Source organism: Morone saxatilis, unplaced genomic scaffold (genome assembly GCF_004916995.1).
Source record: "Morone saxatilis isolate NCDOM2014 unplaced genomic scaffold, NCSU_SB_2.0 Contig18, whole genome shotgun sequence".
NCBI lineage: Eukaryota > Metazoa > Chordata > Actinopteri > Moronidae > Morone > Morone saxatilis.
In genome coordinates, this window is record NW_023339740.1 from 8,788,392 (window position 1) to 8,813,596 (window position 25,205).

Below are 25,205 nucleotides of genomic sequence, written 5' to 3' on the forward strand. Positions count from 1 at the left end.
ATTAATGATGCTTAGTGTTTGACACAGTTGCTCAAGGGCACTTTTGCAATCGCTGAATGCATCTCCAATAACTAGGGCACAGATAATAAAAAGTCCTATGTTTCAAAGTGTTTGTAGTGTTGTGTCGCACATCTAAAAGATTTCTGTGCAGGTGTATGAAAGAGGTTTTGGAGAGGGCGTTGTACATCCATTGCCAATATTGTGTTTTGCGGAAGTTGAGTAGGTGAGTGAGAGGGTTTGGTTTCTTCTTTTACCTTTGATGCGTATACTTGCATCATATTCAGTTTCTGTTGAACTTCCTCCAGTATGTGCTAACAAGCTTTATTGTTTTAATCTTAAATAACAGGCTAAAAAGTTGTTTTATAGCGAAGTGCATATCACTTGCTGTCTGTCTCTCGAACTCTCTCTGTCTCACACACACACACACACAGACACCTGTGCGATGGAGGAGTTGAAAGAAACGCCTGAGTTGGTGGTTGCTCGGTTCTGATGGAGTGTGCGCAACCCTTTCCTGTGTGCTGGAGAGAGAGGAGAGACTGAGTGTTCACTGAGATGCTATCATTGTACTTTCAGCTTTGAGCGCTTCATCTAGTCTCTGAAACAAAAAGACCACAAAAACACCACAGACCTAACCACAAACGCTGACAGAGAGAGACAGAGGGAGGAAGACAGAAAGAGCGGTACAGTTATAAAATGAGAATACAGTGAGGATAAAACTTTAATGAAAACTTGAGACAGTATGTCATATAAAACATTTTACATCACCAAATGCATTAAAAATGACTATTTTGAATATTTACATGTATGTTTGTGTGGGTAGGGTGCGGACGTATTACTTTTAATGAACATGTCAAGCACAGTTAGTTGAATTAAGTCAAATTTTATTTATAGAGCCCAAAAGCCCAATTTGCCTGAGGGAGCTTTACAATCTATACAACGTACAACAACCTCTGTCCTAAGACCTGCGATTAGGGTCAGGAAAAACGTCCTCAAAAGAACACGTTTAACAAAGAAAAAACCTCAGGAAGAGCCACAGAAGAGGGACCCTTCCCCTAGGACAGACAGATATGCTATAGACACAACCAACAAAATCACATTATATACACATTTTGATTAATTTTGAGACACTTTAGACAATTATAATATTAACAATTAACACTGGTTAAATTAAATTAACAAAAACAAACAAGTGCTTGTTTCAATACTCTTTATATTTAAACATACATCTACAATCAAAGCAAAGTAGAACAAATCTACATTCAGTTGCCAGTTTAATATCAACAGCTACAGTCATCAGGTGGACAAAAGTACTGAAACATGTCTCAGGATAAGGCAGCATATTTTCACCAGCGACACAAAGACAGCCTCCAAAACCTCTGTTATATATTATATATTATATTAGAATCTTTATGAGGGTAGGATTTATTGCAGGCCTAATGTATTAAACAAGTTTAGTATTAGCTAGCTGCGCCTAACAAACTAGCAACTGCATGTACGCTATATTATTATAATTCTGAGTGGATGTTTGAGGAAATAATGTATTCACATTCATCAGTTCAAGGAAACGAGGAATCCAGATAGCAATAGTTTTGTAGGGTGATTTATTTAATTTTATTTAGAGCTGTGTGTGTGTATAAAACACAAGACTGTAAAAAATGTAACACGTGTAAAGATGGCAAACTATACACACTATATTTTGTGTGTCACTTTCATTAATACCAACACTATGTATGTATGTAAGTATCAGTATAGTCAAATTAAATTATCTGTTTAAAGTTTAAAACTTCAGAGAGAAACACTTACATACACTGTTTATTTTTATTAATGTTTAAAGATTCAAAATTTAATAAATAAACCCTATACTAATTAGATTTATTGTTAAAGTTAGCTAAGTTATACATTAAGGCATAATGATTTCTCTAAAGGTATCTTGTAACTTTAACTTCTGTTACCAGATCGACAGAATACATTCTGCTAATCTCAGAGAAACAAACATTAAAGACAGAGGAGCACAATATGTGCCAGATGTTGAACCAAAGCACAATGCCTGCATTTTACTGTAAGCTTTTACTTTAAAAGATCTGTTATATATGTCAAAAAACACATTCATTACATGAAACACCATTTCACATGATACATTCACATATAGGCTTATGTGATAATAGACAGTTTACATGTGAAATATGGGACTTACATTAAGAAATGCTTGTTTCTCCTCAGCTTTTTTCAGCAATAAATAGTTTACAATTCATATTTATTTAAAAAATGCATATTAAAAGCAATTCACAGCATGCTGTGTGTCTGTTATCAGTTCTGTAAAATGCAGCAATTTTACATTTAAATCTATTACACTTAAATAATGCTACAAGAATTCATACCAGCATATCAGTCAGACATGTATGGTAAACATTTCTGATTTCAAATACGTAAATGTAAAGCAACAGTATTGAATCATACAAATACTATGACGTGAGGCTATTAGTGGTGAAATCCTGCAGACAGCATATTGTGTGATATGTCAGCTCGTGCTAGGATCAACTGCCTTAAGCTAGTAAGTAAGTACACAGAGATATCAGAGATATATATATATATATAGAGATATCTATTTTTAAAGGTCAAATTTGTCACACATAATCTATTTAACAATCATAGCCACTGGATGACTACCCTGTACACAGTATATTCACATACGATGGAACAGTGAGCCAATATTTTCAATGAATTCACCTTAGTCTCCTGTTCCATGTTACATTTTGTACATTAAGAATAAAAAATCCAAGCAGACATATTTGTTAAACTCAGCTCTATAAGCAAAAGTTAAAAGGGTACATTAAATATGGAAATCATTTTCCAAAACTCACATATACAAATCTGACAGGAAGTTGCAGTAAGATAAGAAAATATGAGCAAACTCATATTGATGTACAGACATCTGCACATGTTCAGTGTCTCCATTTCCGAGCTCTCTATTGCTACTTACTCCTCTTGTTCTTCTTGGTTTCCGTTTCATAACTCCATATCCCATAATGCCTGGAACTGCCAGTACAGTGCAGAGACAGGTGAGCCAAAGTGATGAAGAACTGATGAACACGCAACTGTTATTGATGCTGTTTTACTGGTATTGATGGTGCTGCTTTTTTTTGATAAGGACGTCTCTTCAGATTGCATTTGAATGTCAAGCTATGTGATGCTACTGTTCAGGGTACTCTCTTTCTCGTTGGCTTCCCCTGGTCACCCACTACATACACACACACACACTCACACACACACATAGCTGTAAGTTTCAGGTTGGAGACCCCCTGTGTGACTAAGATAGGGAAGCCCATGCAGGTGTGTTGTGAGTGACTCAACCCTGAAAGAGAGCTATGGAAAGGTGAGGTGGGCTAACTGAGCGTTTTGACTGGGTCTTCCCTCTAATTCAAAGCATCAACAGAATCCCCTGCTGACTGAAAACCTGAACCTGGTTTCCATCGTGGTTTCATTTGAAATACATGTCAAGTTAATTTATGATAAACAAATTTATAATATTTAATAATAATGTTAATAATAAGCATCTGCATTTTGAGGAAATAGCATGACAGGGTAAAGAAAATGCTCTACAGCACATGCAAATGAGACATGCTATTGTATTTAATTTCCCCTCTATCTTTGTTTCTCTCTTTCTCTCTCCTCCCACCCATGGAACAAATAAATCGCCCACCAAAGAGCAAAATGTCAGCACTTGTTGCCCATTACCTAAATTGGTGCATTTACTTTCCATCACTGAACAGGAAATAGGACGGGCCCTGGGTTACGCCATAGCCGGTGTAGCTCTCTCAGTTGATCTGAAGAAAGTTTCACTTTCCTTCAAGACAAGTTTTCGAAGAAGTGACATGATGTTTAACTTATGGGGAAGAAGCTAATTCCTTTGTTGTTAATGGAAAAATGGAAAATACTGTTTATACAACCTGTGTCATTTTCATTGTTGGTCATCCTCCCTATTCCTGATGTACTAACATTTTACTCAGCAGCAGTGGAGGAAGAAGTATTCAGATTTTTTATATCACACTGAAATTACTCCACTCCAAGTAAAAAATCTTGCCTTCAGAACCTTAGTTTATTCAAAAGTACTGAAGTATTATAAAAATGTAAAATGTACCTAAGTTATAGTATTCATTATGCAAAAATATTTCTGTCAGTGTTTTACTATTAGATATAATGTTTTAGGATTAAAATTACTGCTGCGGTTATGTGTATTAATTGAGCTAATCTTTTTCAGCTCAATATAGACAGGAAAGGGGGAAAGGGAGATGGGCCACAGGTCGGGCTCAAAACTATGGCCGCTGCAGCAAAGACCCAGCCCCGGCACATTAGGGCGCCAGCTCCACGAGGTGAGCCATTTTGGAGCCCCAAGCTGTGCAAATTTTTACAGCAATATATCATATTGTATAAGATCATCTTATGTTTGTAGTGTCGCTGTCCTGTGAGAACCACACGTCTCTAAAAAGTCAGCAGCCCTGTTTTCAGCTTTGTGACAATGCTTTTTCAAGCTAATCCAGTTTTAAATTGTTTATTTAGCTTAGAAATAAAATAATTTTCTCAAGGAAAACACATAATAATAATAACATACATGCAAATGCAACACATTTGGATAGGATTGGAGGGTAATCTGTAAAGTACTATTCACTGCAGCTGTCAGGTTAATGTAGCAGAGTAAAAAGTATATATTCCCCTCTCAGATGTTCTGAAATATAAAAATAAAGCTGCTCTGGCTCCCCATGGTCAAAGGCTGGGTCCTTGCTCGGCGGCTATGGGTTTGACTCCGACCTGTGACCCTTTGCTGCAGGTCATCCCTCTCTCTCTCCCCCCTTTCCTCTCACTCATCAGCTGTCTCTATCTACTTTTACTTAAGTGCAGCACTTAAGTAAAAGTAGTTCCCCCACTGTTTAGCAGTTCAATACAGCTTTACATGAGCTCACAACTTATAAACTTATAACACAGTCTTTCTGCTAAAAACACCATCAGAGTTGTTTGAAATGAAATCAGTTTGAGGCCCATTTTACACTGCGACTTCTCTCACTGAATTGAAAATCATAAAAAAAAATGGGACATTTAATTAGTTTGCAGCTCTAAATCCTGCTTTTGCTGCCATCTAGCTGTTTAAATGTTCACCTTGCTGCAGTGATGTAACACTAACAGTGATACATTATGTGTTGGATGTGGTTAGCAGTGGAACACAGATGATTTTTTTATTTTTTTTTATTTAGCATGCCATTGTTGTGCTTTAAATTGTTTAAAGCAATGCTAAAAGTTGACAAGTGTATTTCAATGATGCCTATCGGATTGATATAATGAGTATAACTAAACTCTTAACCAATGGTGGGATGTAACTGCTCTTTATTTTCATAAAAGCCCTTCTAGAAACGGGTGTTGTGAAATAGTATCCGCTACTTATATCAGATAGCTGTGTTGTTCTTCCACCACTGCTTGTTAAGTAAGTCCTTCTCCATGAGGTGTTTACATCATTTTGTCAGAGTTCACAGGGTGCAGGGTTTCACTTACATCTTCTAAATTAATTATGTATTTGTAATGGCCAAAGATGAACTTCCCCCCTATGCTATCCAAACACATTTGTCATCTTGTAATCACAAGGTGTGCTCAGCTCCAGTGTGCCCCCCTTAATTATCAGTTACAGTTCCATCACAGCAGCCACTTTATGAAACAGAAACAGGATTTGAAAACGATCCAATATAATCCAAATCCTTATTCACAGTTTCACAGCTCATAGAATAGAATAGAATAATAGTAAGGACCTCTATGTCTAAAAGAAAAGAAGTAGAGAAAAGAGTGGTAGAGTTGTGTCTGTGTAAAGTGGGCTGCTATGCAGACTTAATAAGGTGCTTTGTGCGTAGTTTTTACACTTCCTACTCATTGCCACCCAACATAATGTCGGTATCTTGTAGATGCAGTCGGGTTGTTCGATTCTTCACACCAGAGGCAGAGGTATGAAGTGCAGATCGGTGGGCTCCACTTCAAACATCTTGCACACCACGACCGTGCTGCAGGAGGTCTCTGCAACACTGCTCTGCAATGATCCCATTTGATACAGCAGAGAAGAAGGTTACAGGTGGGGCGTGGTTTGATATCTCACTCAATTATCTCCTAGCAGGCTTCAGCAAACATCACAAAGACTGGCTTAGGAGCTATTGTCATCTGCAAGATTAAAATGGACCAAAAGTGGATTCATATTCTGGCGATTCTGGTGTTTTGTCTAAGTAAGTTTAACCTAAATTTGACAGATCTTCACTACTGTGTGGCAGTCTTAGAGCGTTCTCTGGTCTGTTTCTTAATCTTAATGTTTGGGTGGTGAATGATATTACTGCTCACATTTTATGACATCTTTTAGAGATTACTTCAGGAGCCGGTGAGGACAAAGCCACACCGGAGGGGCAGCTGGTTGAAATCCATTGTCAGCCTAAGACGACAGGCAGCATGATCGTCTGGTTTCGAGTGTTGGACAAAACTGGCATGGAATTCATTGGGTCTTTCAGCAACACTGGCATTGTAAAGTCATCCCCATTATCTCCCATCTTCAGTTTCTCAAAGATTATTCAGAAGATCCTGATACTGCAGTCATTCAACAAAAGCCGTGACAGCGGCATTTACAGCTGTGCGTCTCTTTACAAAGGCAACGAGTTAAGTTTCGGCAAAGTAACTCGACTGTTCGGAGGTGAGTTTTGTTTCATCAATTTGGTCGAATGATGATATGATGGATGTTTTTTACTCACACTTTCCATGTCTCTCTCTTAAGAAAAAGCACCACAGGGAGCACTAGTGCCCACCAGCAAACCAACTCTATGCACAACTGCAGCTATCCCGCCATGTGTGTGTAACAAGAAGAAGGAAGGTAAGTGTTCCCAATCACATGTGTGTGTCGTGAGTCCTTATCGTCTTCATATGTATGATGCTGTGAGGAGAAACAGGTGGTAAATGAACACATGCTTTGCAGAGAAAACCAATCCTGACATGTACTGCCCTCTAATCATACTGGGCCCACTGGCTGGCGGCTGCGGCCTTCTTCTTCTACTCCTCATCATTACCACCCTGTACTGCAATAGTAAGTCCATCTGCTACATATTGGAAAGCTGAAATTTGTACTTTTAAATTCTTAAGATTTTCCTCAGAAACTTCCTGTCTGTTTTTACGGTACTGTTTTAGCTGCTTTTATTGATTTAAACATAGAACATTTAGCTGTGTGTGACAGTTTTTAACATTTTTTTGATTTACTGTAGAAATAAGAACACGGAGATGCCCACATCATTACAAAAGAAAGTAAGTCATTTATTTTATTTTAATCTAAAATTATCTTTAGATTTAGGCCCGTAGCCAGAATTTTCCTGTCCACCCATCCCAGACACCAACACCAAAGTGTCTGTAAATGTAGTTATTTATTTAATTATTATAATTATTAATTATGAGTGAGTTAGCTGTTCACTGATATTTTCTTCAAGTTTTAATTAAATAGACAACTCTCAAACTCATATGTTGTGTTGTGTATGTTGTTTTTCTATATACATGCATCTATTTTGTATGTACATAATAATGCTGTTTATTTTTTACTCATCTTGGTTCAGCACCTTGTTTTTAGCTGTATTTTAGCTACCTGACATGGTTCTTTTCAGTTAGTTTTATTTTACAGTACTGGTGGAGAAATACAGAATTTTTAATTTATAAAAAGCAGTCTTTTCAGAGTTGTCAAATTTAAACATATTTATTCTACACTGAAGACTGAAATTAGCGTGTTAAGAATATATATAGATATATAGACTACAGTATATATGTATATTTAGAACACATATTTGTTTTTAACTGCAGAATATAATTCCTCCCAGGTTGCAGCAGTTCATTATTATTTTTAAATACCTTGTTTATCTCATATAGGCCGCAGACAATGGCTCCTGGAAAACAAATGATGACCAACAGACACGCTTCTTGAAACTGCAATTATTTTACAGTGATGTCTTTTCATCTCGTTTATAGTTTGACATTCACGGTAAATATTTTACTGCCAACTTAAACTGTTTTAATTGTTTGTGATAGAGAATAAAGCGTTTAAAGGGGATTAAGAATTCAACGCATAAAATATTTTCAAAGCTCTTTGTCTCATTGTCAACATCCAGTTTTAGCTGCATTGTGGTTTGATGGGTGCGCCATAACATTCAGACTGAACTCTTTTAATGAAATAATGTGGTATGAAAGCTCTATTCATCTAGTCCCCGTGAATGTTAATAATAGAAACCACTGACATCCTGAGAATATTAGAAGTCAGATTTATTTGTGTGCAAAAAATGTATTTAATTTTGCTTTTGTATAGATTTCATCTTCATTTACAACCTGTTCTTTTGACAGAGCATTTTTAAAGCATTTACTTTTTTCAGCATTGTGCCCGTACATTGATTTTTACCTACTTACTGTACTTAACTTGCTGTTAGTTTGAAAAAAAAATGCAGCGGGAGGATAACTTCAAATGTTTAACATTCTTTAATTTTATTTTTTTATGTAAGATTTTGATTAGTTTTTTTTATTTCTCCAGAGTAGCAAATGTAATTTTTTTATTTTTTTTATTTTTTAAAATTGGATGTACAATATTGTACAATATATTATCTGAATTTATACAAATAAATAAAATATAATACCACTCATTCTTTATCAACTGCAATTAATGTACTCGTCTTTACTTATGTATTTCTTATTGCATTTTATTTTTCTTCACACGTCAAACCCACTCACTTGCATCTCCATCAGTCATTCAGGGTCTCGACACAGAAAAACAGTTTGACGTCAAATTGGAGCAAAGTTGTTTTGTTGTAAGCCCCCCCTGTACAAAAAGGAAGTGGGCTGCTACAACTGTATGCAAAATTCAAAACCACAAAGTTAAGAGAAGAGAAAAAACATTTCAGAGGAGATTCTGTTCACGTTTAGTTTAATACCAACACATTTCACTTGCACCTTCACGAAAGTTTATTGATTTCCGGCACATTTGAAGGCAGTCTATGTTGGTTTGGTTTTTGCGTCTCATTTTAGGCACCGATTGTAAAGATCAGATGTTACATATAGAAACTACACTGATCTTATTTTTAAATTTTTTATTCAACTTGTATTTTATTTAATTTGTATTCCCACATTTAAAATATCTCTCATATAACTCACACCCACACAAAACCTTTGACATGGAAAAAATAATTTGGGGAAAGTATATTGATTTTTGACTTTACAGTTGATAGCCCTTTCTAAATGATACAGTGTTGTCTTATATTGAGCAAAACATTTTTTTTTACAGTACAAACAAGGGGAGTTTACAAAGCTTGTAACCACCTCTGTTCACTAAGTGCACTTCTGGACACCAGCAAATTGTTTTTCTACACGGCCAAACACATACAGACCCTTCTCAGATATTTCTCTACAGAAAGTAAAAGGCATTTGCACGAAGCTCTCGAATACAGAATTAAGCTGAACACCTCCTGGAAATCCTCCACATATCATGTAAACTATGTCTTGTCCAAAATAAAAGCAAACTAAGCTGTACACTAGTGTCTTAATGGCATCTGACCACATCATAATAGAAAACTTGGCTTTTCTGTGTACATCAAGATTGCACAAACATCCCGATACTATACACCCACTCAATACTGCTCCTGTAAGCTGACAGCCACCATTGCTCTGACCAACGTCACAACACCACTAAGCTTGACCAATGTTGTAACATTAGTGCCATTGGAGGAACAGAGACTGTCAGCCGAGATGTACATACAGGACTCTGACGAGCAACGCCTTCCTTCCCTCGGCACGCTCAACACCAGCAACCAACAAAACAAACCATTTTCTCTTGTTTACCCCCCCCCCCCAGTTTCCCTGCTTTCGTTGTCTGTTCATCACTCATTCTTTCATTCTCAATCTTGTGTTAAAAAGTCTTCTTTTCATTTTCTCCAAACACAGAAACCAAAAGCTTCTCTTCCTGAAATATACATGAAAACCGAGCAAGAAAGGGGATGCACGCAGAGCTGTGTGTGTGTGTGTGTGTTGAGCAAGTGTTATGGGTATGTCTAGTTTCGTCTTTCATCCAGTATACATTCTTGACGATTTAGAAAAATATAATCATTATCCAGAGAGCAGCTCCCTCAGTGATGTGTCCCTGTGGCCGGGAGGATAAACTGCACCAACAACCTGCAACACAGGACACATTCAGCCAGTCAGTGCAAAGATGTGGACGTTTATCCTCCTCATGTTGTTCTTGTTACACCTTTTATCAAGTAAAATTGTTCAAAAGATGAGAACAAACCTTACCAAGGGGTCTAGCTCTTGCCTCCCTTCTTTGTAGATGTTGGCACAACATCTGAGCTTAGCTGAGCTGATAGCTCGTCAGTGGCAGATGGCTCCTCTGCGTGGTGTTTCTGAAATACGAGGTTAAAGTTTCAAAAATATAAAGAGGAAGAGAAAGAAGCAGAGCCTTCGCATGCAATAATTATACAGATTGAATGTACTTATTTGGAGAAAATCACGAAGCAGAGACATGAGAGTGCGTCACATGCGGCTATGTGCAGGCTCCACCGATAGAGAGATTTGTTTTTTTATTGAGCTTCCATTGAAAGCGCACAGATTGATTTATAGTCCATAATAGTGCATTAACAACTGAATTTAGGTCTTCATGCAGCAGGCAGTGTGCTTACTTTAGACCTTGACTTTGACTTGCTCTTGCCCTGTAACAAAGTTGGAACCTTGGTTAGGCTCAACCACATTGCCCAACGAGGCAGTGGCCACTGATAACAGTAAATGCTAATACACAACCTATAGAGGGCGCCATGTAACAATAAAAACATCAGCAACCATACTGTTCACACTATATGCCATTAGTCAATCCCAATCACATGTCAGGCTTTACAAAGATTCAGATCTTGGATTGTATTTTTTAAAACTGCTAAAAGTAAAATGTTAGACATAAGGGAAAGATCAAACAGTCCTTCTCACAAACTGAACAAAACAAATGATCAAATTACTTTTGAGTTAAAATGTTAAATTTAGCAGACATCCAAAGGTATTTCTAGATTACTGCATTCTAGATGACTGCAGCACAGACACAGAGGTGAATCGCCACCTTCTGAGACATGTTTTGTAGTGACTGTACACACTTTATGAATAATAATAATGTTAGCTGAAACATTACATGTTGTATAATTCAGAATAGGAGTAAGTCACTTGATAAATTGGTCTTATTCTTCACTTCTGGCAAAGGTCTTTGCTCTTTAGACCAGTTACTCTTTAACATTTACTTGTTCAATAATGCCTAATCCTGATCTCACACAGATCCTCTTTTTACCTTTGGTTTGTCTGTCTTCGATTTTAACTCAAAGGTGTCTGGGAGCAGGGTGCCTGCCAGGGAGTCTAGGACAGGACCGGCCATTGGCTGAGGAAGAATAAAAAAAAAAAATAAGAATAAGTAATAAACTTATCAAACCATGGGCACCACATAGCAACACTATATTCACAGCAGAGTTTTTTACTTTTCTTATCATAGCAGGAACAGCAACGGTGGAACTAAAAGGATGAGGTTTATGTTTATGTTCATTTTCTGCGTTACCTTCAGGGGGTCTGAGTCCAGCACAGGAGGTTCCAGCTTTGTTGCGGCTGCAGATGATGTGACGGGTGCAGCGGGCTTAGGAGCAGCAAAGTCCCCAGACAGCAGGTCTAACGCTGTTTTATCATCCATAGTCTTCTACAGAAACACAGGAAATCAAACTATGTGCATGTTGTATACATTGAGAGCATATTTTGTTTCACTGTGCCCCTCTACTGTCATATACTGAGAGTGTGTGTGCATTGGTACCTCCTTGGGTGCTGCAGTTTCTTTCCCCTTTGCTTCTGCCATTTTCTTTAAAATGAAAGTGATAAACATTAGACAGAGTAAAATTACTACTACTCCTGTATACTGTAAAGAACCATATCCCAGGAAATACCCAGGGCTCAGAGTTTAAGTCAGTTACCCATCAAAGCCTCATTCACATGTACAGTAGAACAATTTTCTCATTTTCATGTGTTTTTGTGTGTCCATTTCATTAGTTAAAAAGGTTTCACTGTTGTTTCTGAATATTTTCTTATAGTTTCCCACAAAACTTGCGCCAACACTGTGAATCAAGCTCACAACAGCTGCTTCCGGAGTCATGCAGCATGGTTGTAAATGCTTCCAACAAATAACACTCCAGCAGGACTGATAAAGTTACTGTTATTTGAATGGACATTAACAAATAAAATGCATTTAGTCATTAACCAGAAATGAAACGAAAAATAAAAAAAACATACAGGTTCATTAATCATCGGTCACATTTCAATAATAAAGCCCATAGTGTCAGTTTACCATAAGATCTTTCTCAGTGGGTCGATACTCTGGTGGCAGTGTGTCGTCTCTCTCTCCCATCTTTATCAGCTTCTTTTCAACGGCCGCATTCTCCTGCAACGACCAGACAAATCAGGACAGCTGAAGCCACTGGACTTTTTGTTTAAGCACTCTAAAACTGAAAATATTCTCATGCGGGCTATGCTCTTGAACTGCGCTGACTACCTTGACGATGTCTTTGGTAGGAACTGGGGTGGGCTGAGGGGCGGGTGTGATATCCATTAAGGTGTCTGACAGAGCGTCCAGGGCATTGTCTGCTCCCACTGACAGCTGAGAGCACAAATACACAAAAGGGATTCTGATGGAACTACAGGATTTTATAGAGTCTAACTGGTCCAAAAAGGCTTGAGTTGTACCTGTGCATTTACCTGCGGGGCAGTTTCTGTGGGAACACAAGCAGACTTCACTGCCGGAGCAGCTGTGGAGGCAACAAAGTCCCCCGCCAAGGCATCCAGAGCGAAGTCTGCCGAGGACTGAGGGAATGACACAATAAATCAATCAAATTATTACATTACTAATACTTCTGTAGGACTTTTCCATTGCAAAGAGGCATAACACTGTACTATTTAGATGCTGCAGTAAACAGTGCTAGAACTACAGTATACCTGTGCAGGAGGAGCTGTCGGGGTGACAACAGGAGCCTGGACAGAAGGAGCTGCAGAGGAGGTCATTAAGTCTCCAGTCAAAATGTCCAGAGCTTCACCGGTTCCCATGGTGGGCTGCAGGAAGAGGAGAGGAGGGAAATTATGAGGAGCTGATTCAAATATATTCAAGGGACACCAATTAAGGTGAAATATAGGTGAGATCTTTGCCTCATCAATGCAAATAACAGCACATGCAATACATACATATAATACATGGCGTCTGAATCTAGTCCCAGGCTCACCTCAGGTTTAGGAGGGGGCAGTTTTTTGAGTTCATCCTCTTTGAACCTGTATTCTGGAGGAAGACTGTCCTCCCTCTCTCCCACAAGCACACCCTTCTCCTTCTTCAATTTGTTCTCCTACGAAAAGGAAAGGAAACATGAAAAAGACCTGATGGGAACATAAGTGCACACAGCTTTTATTCTGTTTGCACTCCTAAACACACAAAAACACATGAACTTAGATACACACATGGAAATAAAGAAAATAAGAGCATTGTGGCTGCCTGGTTCTTTACAATAATTTGATCCATAGGCTCCATATATATGTTCCATATATATGTAATATTGATTTCATACTGCATGATAAGGCAACAAAAATGTAGATGAAACAAACAGCAAGGTGTGTTTAGTGTGTGTGTCTGTGTGTCCCATACCGAGACGATGTCCTCAGGTCTGAGTTTGGGTAGTTCAGGTTTTGGTTCATCTACAGCCAACGTGTCGCCAAGAGCACTGAGAGCATCCAGAGACATAGAGTCATCCTGAGGAGAAAACAGGAGAGGAGGTATATAATTGAGCTGTGAGAGTTTTATTAGGATACTTAGGCTGGTCTTTAAAATATAAGGGAAATATGTTGAAAGACACAAGGCAAGAGGTTTTTAGCTAGAAATTTTAAACAACACTATAATATGTAGTAAAATGCAGTTTTGTATCCTCACAGTCTTGGGTTTTGCTTGTCGTGGCAGTGCAGGAAGGACATCAACTGAGCTTGGTTGCTCCAGGGGACAAACCATTTTCTGCAGAGCACAGGGACATATAGTCGGACATGTAGACTGAAAGAAGTCGAGGGACGGTAGAGAACGCAAGGGCAGGCACACACAGCTACAAATAAAAAACTATTTCCAGGATAAACACACACACACACACACACACACATTCATTTACCTGTGGTGTCTTCTTGGTAGAAGGAGGGGCAGGTGCATGAACTCCAGAAGCTTTAGCTGGGGCCACAAAATCTCCAGCAAGTAAATCCAGAGCTGACAAATCCTCTACTTTAGACTGGAAAAGAGAGACAACAGCATTCAGCGATAAAGTGTTTAAACTGTCATAATGATATTTTTTAAAATCAGAACATCTTGATTTAAACAAAGTCTTAAAAGAATAGTACAACATTTTGGTAAATACACTTACGCATATCTCCCTATATTCTTAATATATGTTAAATATATATTTATTTTTTTATTTTTTATTTTTTTTAGATGGACAATGACATTGGACACATTATAAATGCCCCCACTGCTTCTGTATACATCTTTCAGCTGCTGGATCGCTTCATCTGTTCCTCACCCCTGCAGATTTTGGTTACAGGTACCAGTTAAAGATCCACAGTGTACCTGTGCAGGAGGAGCTGAGGGGGTGACAACAGGAGTCTGGACAGCAGGAGCTGCGGAGGAGGTCATCAAGTCTCCAGTCAAAATGTCCAGAGCTTCACCGGTGCCCATGGTGGGCTGCAGGAAGAGGAACGGAGAGAGATATAGATTAAACAATATCAAGTACTTAGTTTTTTACATTTGTATGCTATTTGTAAGAGCTAAAAACCGTATAACAGTATGATAATAAGCCGTAGTGTTTTTTTCTCACCTCAGGTTTAGGAGGGGGCAGTTTTTTGAGTTTGTCCTCTTTGAACCTGTATTCTGGAGGAAGTGTGTCCTCCCTCTCTCCTACAAGCACACCCTTCTTCTTATTCAGTTTGTCCTCCTATAAAAAGAACAATAGATGTTCCTGTGAGGAGCTGGAACACAAATGCAAACAGAAGGAGACTTTCTGCAGTCTAATTCTGAGTGTGTGTGCTCCTACCGAGACGATGTCCTCCGGTCTGAGTTTGGGGAGTTCAGGCTTTGGTTTGTCTGCTGCCAATGTGTCACCAAGAGCACTGAGAGCATCCAGAGACATGTCGCCCTGAGGAGAGGACAGGAGAATGTACTCTTACTTATCATTGTCATACATTCATAGTTTAACCATTGAAATAAAATGTCTCTCCCACATGAAAGAGAGAAACAGGGTGACCTGGGGTGACAGGATTGAGAAGAAACACAAGAAAGGGAATGAAAAGCTGGGGGGAAAAAATCTGTAATTTTCTTTTGTCTCACCAGATCAGCCTTGGGCTTGCCATTAGTGGCACCCTTTCCGGTAGCTTTTTTATCAGCAGGAAGAGCAGGAGACATAGCCACAGGGGGGGCTGCAGAGGATTCAACTTTCTACACCAGACAACAGAGATGACAATAAACTTTATATTAATGGACTGACTGAATGAAGGTTTGCACTCTGGATGATCACAAAACAATAAAAGAAATTCTTATCAAATAAAGGTTCCTATGCTCTTTTTAGTGTAACCAAAAAGCTTCTTTAAAATAGCTTACAATATCAATATTTTTTTAGAGGGGTTACTTCATGCAATCAATTAATAGCTCTGAAAACTGAATATACAAGGATGGAACCCAAAGTGGACCCCCAAGTGTCTCAACACCTACTTGATAGTTCGGCACAACATTCATGGTTGCCAGATGAAGTATCTTTATGACTTTGGCAATCTCTTAACTTTTCCTCTAGCACCACCATGTGGTTGCTGTTTTGAGTGAAATGTTTCAACAACTATTGGATATAGTGCCATGAAATATGGTGAAGACATTCATGTCCTCCTCTGGATGATAACTTGGTGATCCCCTGACTTCCTCTTATGCCATCATCAGGTCAACATTTTCAGTTTATCCAATACTTTAGTATAGGGTTGCGAATATGGCTGGTAAGCATTATACTTGCTAAACATCAGCATGTTAGCATTATTATTGTGAGCATGTTAGCATGCTAATGTTAGCATTTAGCCCCAAGACCCCATGTGTCAAAGTACAGCGTCCCAGAGCTGCTGGCATGGCTGTGACTCTTATAGCCTATTTGTTTTTGGCAAGTCTGCATGCTGTTTTGGTTGCTAGCAGTTCCTGTTCACATCTGGATTACATTGATAAGTCAGAAAAAGTCTGAATCTGATGATTACGAGTCAAGATCTGAAGTCACAAGAAGCACATTTTTCAACAATGTTTAAATAAATTACATAAAAAAGTTTGTGTATGACATATATGTGTTTCAATGTGATAATCAGATGCAGTTTGTATCTTAAGAGCGCATTATCTGTTTATATCCGAATAATACGTTCATATTTGTTTACATCACTATAAAAGGGTATTTATTCAGTTACAGATGTGTGCACTTAATGTAGGACACCATGTATCAACATTAGCAGAGATTCAACCAGCAAAGAGCTGCTTGCTGGGAAGGTTTGGCTTGCTGTACCTTGGCAGTAGTAGCAGAAAGTCCAGCCTCCAGAGAGAAATCATCAGGGACTTTCCCCATCTTGGCTTTTTTATCAGTGGTAGGAACCACAGGGGCTTTCTACAACAACCGACAGAGACAGCGTTTGAGGAGATAATGGATACTGTGTCTCTGCTTGTATTAGTTTGTCTGCTGCTACCAGTGATAGATCCATATTGTACCTGTGCAGGGGGAGCCTGGACAGCAGGAGCTGCTGAGGAGGTCATCAAGTCCCCAGTCAAAATGTCCAGAGCCTCGCCAGTGCCCATAGTGGGCTGCAGGAGGAGGGGAGGAGGGACATGGAGGAAAGAGAGAGAAATCTTTTGTATATCAATATTCTGCGGTTGTTATTGTGTTTATATTAAATTAATACCTTTAGAGCCTTAAATTTGTCCCAGTCTCACCTCAGGTTTAGGAGGGGGCAGTTTTTTGAGTTTGTCCTCTTTGAACCTGTATTCTGGAGGAAGGGTGTCCTCCCTTTCTCCTACAAGCACACCCTTCTGCTTATTGAGTTTGTCCTCCTATAAAAAGAACGGTAGGTGGACATAATGATGACTGGTGAGTGTTTCTGTAAAAGCTGAAACATACATTTCTGCAGTCTAACACTGAACTTTCCCCAAGTAAATGTGTGAGCTCCTACCGAGACGATGTCCTCAGGTCTGAGTTTGGGGAGTTCAGGCTTTGGTTTGTCTGCTGCCAATGTGTCACCAAGAGCACTGAGAGCGTCCAGAGACATGTCGCCCTGAGGAGAGGACAGGAGAATGTGTGCAGAAGTTAATAATTTACCAATGTGTCACATACTGTTCCACTGCAGAAATAAGGAGAAGAGAAGTTAGGACGGGCACAAAGTATTTTGTCCGCTCCTGTTAAACTCACGCCATCAGTCTTGGGCTTGGTCTCCACTTTGCTATCCAGTCCAGCCGTCAGAGAGAAACTGTCTGAGACCTTCTCCATCTTGGCTTTTTTATCAGCAGGAGGACACACGGCCACAGGGGGGGCTCCTTTCTACAACAGCAAACAGACACAACATTCAACTTGGAATTACTATTTTTTAACAAATAGAAACCAAAAGTCATCTAAAAAACAACATATCTGAGCACCTTTGCTGAAACAAAGTGTTTCTATAAATTATAAAGACAGAGATCTGAGCAGCCAAGAGGTGAGAAAGGGAGGTGTAAGCTTGCTGTACCTTGGTGGAAGCAGAGGGAAGTCCAGCGTCCAGAGAGAAATCATCAGAAACTTTCTCCATCTTAGCTTTTTTATCAGCAGGAGGAGCAGGACACACAGTTTTCTGCTACAGAGACACACATTTTGACAATTAAATTCAGTTAGATGCCACTATAATGACACTGCAGATACTTGAAAGTTTTACTTTACCTTTACAGGAGGTGGTGCAAAGTTAGAAGGGCCAGCAGATGAGGCACTGATGCTGCCAACATGGTCCTTTTTCTACATATTTAATGTAGAAAAAAAAACAAGATTGGAATTTCTCAGACTACTAAAAAAGCACAAAGCTATGCCTTCACTTTCATGCAGGCATTTAAGTATACATTCAGGGCTGATACAGTCTACAACAGACATGCCAAACTGAGAATTTTAAGTGTGGATCACTTTAGATATGGTATGTGAGATGTGAAGGTGAAGACGGGACTAGCAGCTGAGTGCTACATGCTCGAAGACTGTCTGACCTCTTGCTTGTTGGGTGCAGCCGGAGCAGACGACATGAAACCTGCGGTGAGAGAATCCAGGGCCTCGTCCGTGCTCAGTGGTTTCTGAGATGAAACACAGAGCAAGCATCACCACCAGATAAAAAACATTTTTTTAAGATAATAATCTGATTAAGAATTACTATTACTAGAATTACCCATAATCCTCCACTAGATGGCATGTCTGACCAAGTAAAAGGCGAAAACAAAAGGGTAAAATAATGTAAACCAGACTGCATGTAACAACAGTGAAGGAAAAGTACAGACACACCCTTCACATTCCACGGACAAAATAAATCACAAATAAACTTTCTTAAAAGACACATTTCACACATAAAAACACTTTGATTTAGCAAAATATGATAAACATCAAAACTAAAAACACAAAACTCACACTAGAGGAAAGTATCAGGGTGGAAACAGATCAAGAGACACAGAACCAAAGAAGACTCTTGTGAGACAAGATGACAAAGTGGGAGTAGGCTATGATGCAAATGTGGGTGTGCTGACGGTGAGTAAATAGTACTCTACATATGGGTGGATATCAAAGTGTGTAGCAGATGTATCAGTGTGTGTGTGTGTCTCTATGTGGTCGTACACGTATATTTACATGAAGGTTTGGGTTAGGTCGGACAAGACCCAACGAGCTCGGGCAGAGAAGGTGGGTTCCGTGCTGTTTGCTGAGACAACACCCACAAGTGCAATGCAACATTCCCCACTCTAGAGGAACCAGGAGATCATACAGTGGAAACACTGCTTCCTGGATGTGCGTGTAATGTGCTTATTTGTTTACACATGCTGGAAAAAGTTTAGTGAGTTTAAAGAGAGAGTTTCAGAATTAGCAGACTGCAGGAGGTTGTGACTCCACTAAATGTGAACACTTACAGGGACATCCTTGGGTTTAACATCTGCAGGAACTGGTCCCTAGAAAAAACAGATTATTTTAGTCTGGATGAAAACAAGCTAAAAGCTGAAATCATTCTAAAGGCTCAGTTCACTCAAATTACAAAAAGAATCCCTGACATATTGTCTAATTTTCCCACGCAGGTAGTTTTGGTTTTATGTGTCCAGAGTTTGAGGTATGTCTCTCTAGGGTTAAGTATCATTTTAAATGTTGTGTCAATGTGAACAACTTTGACTAAAAATTGATAAAATTATAATGATCCAATCAAATAATAATTAAAACTCTAAGGTACTTGACAGTCTTTTGACTCAAAGACAAATTTTGATTAGTACCAAAAACATATGAAGTCTCATTCATCTCTGCCCAAATACAATGGAGGTGAATGGAGTTTTTCTCTGCATTGAAAATGGCTTTTTGAAACTTTATCATTACTCTAGATAACACAGATCTGACTGTGAAAAGAGTGTGGACACTTTACGTAGGAAGTAGTTCCTACTGAGGAAATAGTCCCTATAAAAACATGCTGATGGTGAGGTCTGTCAATGAGACAAGAAACACACTCTCTGCTGACAGTGGCAAAGCAAATAAGTGAATCAGAAGAAGTGATGAAGAGGAGAAGACCGGAGAGAACTGACCATATCTTTAAATCTGTAGCCTGGAGGCAGCGTGTCGTCTCTTTCTCCACACTTCTGACCCCTCTCAGAGGTGACGACATGCTGTGACACATGCAACACACACGGTTACCCACAGCAGATCCATGCTGCAGCTCAGTGCAATCATTTACCTGCTCAGTTATCTACACAAACACACACTGTGGCTATGCTTTACCTCTACGACCTCTGGCCCGGTGTATACAGGCTGTGGGGGTGCGACAGGATCAGCGGTTGGAAGTATGTTTGCCAGGGCATCAAATGGATCCACCACCGGTGCCTGAACATGCAACACAACTCAGCACACTAGAGCAAGCAACATGCCTTTCAAAGCAAACTCATACTGCTTCTGGAAGTCTTTACCTCTTTGACTCCTTTAGTTGCTGTCGGAGGAACCTCCACCTGCACCTGCAACACAGATCCAGAATCAGTACACAGACTTCCACGACATAAAATAAAACACAAAATACAGACATTGTTAGTGTGGTAGGTTTTACATGATGTGTGATTGATAATTCTCTTAAAACCCAGAGACATTTCCCCAAAATTGACACTACTAAAAAAGCACCAGAAAATATTCAACATATCATTTCTATTAATATTTTATAGACAGGAAATACACAGGAGCCTCCACCCATGTTGGTTTCAGAATCGTCTACCTTCGTTTGTGTCGGTTTAGCTTCTTTCTTCCCCTGCACAGACACACTTCCAGCCGGTGCTGGCTTTGATGTTATAGCAGGATCAACTTTAGGCACATCAGCTTTGAGTGTAGTGATGGGAATGGCACTCTAAAATACAACGAATTTGAATCTATTATAGGCCAAGTACACGTCAGGTCCGTTGTGCATGCACAAAGTCGGTGATATGCCCAAATAAACAAATAAAACACAGGAAAGTGAGTGACCCAGCAGAAGAAAGGCTCCACCAACTTGATGACAGTCATGAGTTTACAAGCAGGTGTTGTGCAATGATTAGCGCGAGAAGACAAAACCAACAGACTGTAGGTCTCTCTGCTCCATTTCTTTCCTCTGGCTGACTCAGATTGCTGACGTATGAGTGGTGTTGCAAGTGAACAGGTGTGCTCTGCTTGAAAATACAATAATAAGCGTAGGCATGCTGAGCAAAGGGCTGCAGAGAACAAAAGCCCTTCACACTTCCCAACTGGTCATCTCCATAGTAGAAAGAGAGGGTAAAAGCAGTGAGGAGTTTGTACTCCTCCAAGACCAAGACACTGCCAAAGTGAGAAATGCTCAATGCAAGAATCGGAGTGTTCTCAGGTAAAGAAAGTAGCACAACCTCATATGACACAAAGAAAAGAAAGAAAGTAATAAAGCCACGACCAGCAGCAAACCTCGCAAAGTACACCTCGAAGTAGTCATGGAGGCAGTAAAGAGTCTAAGAAGCCTGTAGCAGTCGAGTCTACCTTGACTGTATCTTTGGGTGACTCTTTGGCTTTGGTCACAGCAGTGGTTGCTGCTGTGCCAGCGGCTGCAGCTGCTCCAGCAGCAGGAGGAGGAACTGTAGCCGTGGTTTTGACTTGGGAGACAGGTGCAGTCTACAAACATGTAGTCAAATGATTACTCAAAGGATGAAAGACTCAGCACTTCTAAAGCAAGTATACATATCGACAAGAGATGTGAATATTATGTGAGAATATTTTAACAGTGTTAGTGAAAATAGTGGAGGAGAAAATGTACAATGATCTCTAGTCAGATCTCCCACTGTAGTCCATCCAAAGCAAAATAAAATGTTCTGGGTTATTAAGCACTCTGGTCTACTGAGACTAATCTGACCATTGATCATTGTGTCTGGTTAAATGCCGGTGCAGTGCTTTGTATACTTTACAGTACTGCTGACTTTTTTCTAAACATTCCAAATTGATTTTCTGCCTCCCAGGCAGCTTTACAAGGGCCATGAAGTTACTCTAACAATAGACAATACAACAAGCAAACATAGGGGTTCATGTTGAATTTCAATCACATGAATTTGGTTGTTTCATTACCAAACTGTTCTTAAGCAGCTGACACACACATGTATGTTGGAGTTTCCCACAAGCACATGGCTTAACCAACAAGGAAGCATTTTTACATCAGTCTCTGTACACATGACATTACAATGTGACAGCAAAACAACCTCAATGAAAAATAAAGTTGATGACATTTTTAAGTACCTGTATGCTGCCCAGTTGGTAGAAAACCAATCAAAATTTCAGGAAAATGATCAACAGTAATGTAAAAATACACAAGAATAAAGAATCAACGACAACCTCCGTCATGATGACACCATTACCTTTGACATCTCTTTAGGACCACCCCTCGACCCAGCTGATGTCATGTCAACAACAGTACCCCCAGCAGACGACATGTCAATAACAGTAGCACCTGCCAGCGTAGTGTTAGTCTATAAATCAAGGAGCATGAAAAAGGTTATTCATGAAGTCAGCTCCACAGCTTGTGGTGAGCATTCATCCCAAGCATGATGACATGAGAGCTCCTTGTGATGATTCTGATGCATGTGAAAGGTCATGACCTTTGAATAGGTGAGCCAGAGAGACAACGCATAAAGAGAGGTTTTGCAAGATGAAAACAAGATGAAGTCAGTGAAGAAGAGACTTGAGCTGCCTCATGATGAGTAGTACACACTCAGTGTTTAGAAGGAAGCAGTGATTCACGTTAGACCTCAACAACCAAAAGCCCCTTCCACTTTTTTTCTGTCTACCTCTGGTTGGGCTTTAGGTGGCACTCTTCCTGCAGTCTCAACTGATACACTTCCTCCTGTTGTGATGCCACTTCCTGCGGCTCCGCCTGTTGTTGTGGAAACCCCCCCAGGCTTTGTAGCCATGGTGGATCCTGATGATGCCTTCTGCAACGCACCAGGTATGGAAAAGTCGATCATATACCTTCATTACAGCTCACTGCATTCTTGCACTGTCTGTAGATGTTTGTTTGTGGCAATAGTTCATGTATTTATTGTTTCATGACAATGTTAAATGAATTGTTAAAGGGGCAATCCACAGGTTTTACACACAAAGAGATGAAAAATTACCCTGATGACATCCCCATGATGTGACGTGAGCTTGGGCTTGTACACTACTAAACTGAAGGCTTCTTATTAACAGATTTTATTGGTAGCATTATAGGAAACATAGGATTTAGTGGTAGAGTGGCCATGGTATTTTAAAATGTATTTCTTCATCCAAACCAGACTCACAGTGGTTACACTGTTACACATAGTCACGTTTTCCATGACAAGGGCCACAAAAGGCCAACTCGAAACTAAAAGTGAGGATATCTCGGCATCTGCTTAAATTTGAGCATTTTTAAAATCTGTTTCTTGTGAGCCCCCCAAGTTTGCGGAAGTGCAGTGTTAAATCACTTGAGTACTCCTTTAGGTTGAGGTTAAGATAGTCTTCTGCAACATGAGCAGCTGTACCCCACTATGGCAAAGTCAACCAGGAGATATGAAAAAGCCACCAAGGTCAGCTGCTAACAAGAGTCACTTATAGCTGAAGGTTAATGACTGAGTAATACAAGCTTAGTCTATAAATAACTGTAAATTTAAAAGGTGTAGTTCTCTCACAGTATAATTCATTACTATTTTAAATATTGGTGCACACAGCCACTTTCACTGTTCAGATATCCCTCCAAAGCCTTTCTCTATAAGCCAGACACCAAAATAGACAATGTCAAAGCCCAGTTGTTGAAGGCCCAGCGATAACACTTCAGACTGGCCCTGTTGATTTGTCCTGTCAAAACACTCTCTGGTAAAAAGAAGTAAAAACGGTTAGGCTTAGTGAAAGCCCTGTGTGCCAAAATGAGGTTGAAGACACTGCTTCAAGAAAAAAAAATTGTCATTAACAGACTTTCAGTACTTTCACATAGTTTATGCTTAATACCTAAAAAGTCTTTGTTGAAGTCCGTCAAGTGTTTTTCTAGCAACAGACATCATACTGGTATGTTATCAAGATCCTAAAAATAAAGCTGGCATGTAGTCGTGGACAATATAATTGCTTCATAATTCCTGAGTTCTAGATTAACAAATTGGTCAATTATTTTAACATGTCCACTTACTAAAGTTCTAGTTAAACAAACATTAAGACCTATCATAACATCTGAAAATTACTCCAATCAGCAACACATCTAACTGAACATGAGAATCATTTTGATCTATTGTTTGAGAGCAGCATTAACGGGTTAAACTACTTCCCCCTGACTGAAAAACTGGGTGTTAACTCTGTTCTGCTTGAATAGAAGGAAAGGAAAAGTTCCTAATCAGAGGACACTGCTAAAGCCATTCCCCCACTTTACTTAAAACTATTAAAAACATAAATACAGCTGCAGCAAAGGAAATACTACACTATAATGGGCAGGTCAGAGGTCATGAGAGATAACAATCCACTCGTAGAACATAAGAAGCTGACAAAAGAGTTCCATCTGAGAAAGCGGCAGGGAGAGAAAAGGTTAAAGGCTATCAAAGAGGAATGTTCAATACCTCAAACTGTGCAGGCTTCACGGTGGAGACCTGAGCTGCCGGTTTGGGTGTGGGCTGGCTCGGCTGCGACTACAGAGAGAAAGAGACAAAAATGGAGAGAGAAAGAGAGACAGACGTTAAGCATGTGCAGTGAAAAAATCTAACTAGAAAACACAATAATCATTTCAAGATTCACACAGAGCAACATCTCGGTTTCACAAGAGCTGACATTCGTGGAAAGCTGAACATTCCATGCAGTGCATTTCTGGATGGGGAGGAAAACAACTTTGAACTGTACTTTTTTTACAGACAGGTAAAGACAGAACACATCTACTACAGTGGAGTAATGTGCTGCCGCAAAAAGGACAAACACATCCATCACGCAGCAGTCAGGGGTGGTTGATTCAAGCTCTACATTCCAGACTGATGGGTGCGACTGTGTGACAGCAGAGCAAAGAGGCCGAGTATTATTGTTTTCTGTGGTCGCCACAACAACAACAGCAACACTGACAATGAATGTGGGATTCACAAGTTACTGTTCAGCTGACATCACACAGTGTGAAATTAACAGTGAGATAATTTCCATCAAAGAGATCAAGCCTTTGATTCCACAGCTTAAGGCTTGGATGCAGCCATTTTTTTCTCACACACGTAAATGGCAGAGATGTCTGTGATGTGCAGTACTTCCTCCATCCACAGTGTCAGTGGATCCTATTGAGAGGAAATCTAAGATAACAGCTTAGATTTCCTCTCAATAGGATCTGAGTTTAGTCTGGCCAACAAACTACAAACTTAGTTAATGTGTATAAAGGGAAGACCT

The 25,205-nt window shown here is 39.5% G+C and overlaps 2 protein-coding genes across 3 annotated transcripts; one reads left to right on the forward strand and one right to left on the reverse strand.

Annotated features, from left to right (window-relative positions):
* The first annotated feature begins 6,168 nt into the window (after positions 1 to 6,168).
* Positions 6,169 to 9,644, forward strand: cd8a (CD8a molecule). The gene is made up of 6 exons (XM_035662638.1): positions 6,169 to 6,254; positions 6,386 to 6,709; positions 6,791 to 6,886; positions 6,989 to 7,096; positions 7,272 to 7,311; positions 7,921 to 9,644. Exons 1-6 carry the CDS (start codon positions 6,206 to 6,208, stop codon positions 7,973 to 7,975), a joined length of 672 nt encoding a protein of 223 aa, XP_035518531.1. The 5' UTR covers positions 6,169 to 6,205; the 3' UTR covers positions 7,976 to 9,644.
* cast (calpastatin) lies at positions 9,140 to 24,475 on the reverse strand (the record flags this gene model as incomplete). Of its 2 annotated transcripts, XM_035662636.1 has the most annotated exon segments (35): positions 9,140 to 10,203; positions 10,324 to 10,430; positions 10,707 to 10,736; positions 11,354 to 11,440; positions 11,615 to 11,749; positions 11,861 to 11,905; positions 12,389 to 12,481; positions 12,593 to 12,697; positions 12,784 to 12,900; positions 13,033 to 13,146; positions 13,314 to 13,430; positions 13,727 to 13,831; positions 14,009 to 14,086; positions 14,235 to 14,348; positions 14,684 to 14,797; positions 14,931 to 15,047; positions 15,147 to 15,248; positions 15,440 to 15,547; positions 16,638 to 16,736; positions 16,838 to 16,930; positions 17,060 to 17,176; positions 17,296 to 17,397; positions 17,532 to 17,660; positions 17,845 to 17,949; positions 18,033 to 18,104; positions 18,344 to 18,427; positions 19,247 to 19,285; positions 19,901 to 19,981; positions 20,094 to 20,195; positions 20,279 to 20,323; positions 20,575 to 20,703; positions 21,339 to 21,470; positions 22,205 to 22,315; positions 22,634 to 22,777; positions 24,407 to 24,475. In XM_035662636.1, coding segments are annotated over 34 exon segments (3,333 nt in total), but the record flags the coding sequence as incomplete, so codon positions are not given.
* Between the last annotated feature and the right edge of the window lie 730 nt (positions 24,476 to 25,205).

Coding starts and splice junctions, on each gene's coding strand:
- cd8a (XM_035662638.1), top strand. CDS start 6,206: ATGGACCAAAAGTGGATTCATATTCTGGCGATTCTGGTGTTTTGTCTA. Junction 6,887..6,988: donor GTGTAACAAGAAGAAGGAAG/GTAAGTGTTCCC, acceptor CATGCTTTGCAG/AGAAAACCAATCCTGACATG. Junction 7,312..7,920: donor CCACATCATTACAAAAGAAA/GTAAGTCATTTA, acceptor TATCTCATATAG/GCCGCAGACAATGGCTCCTG.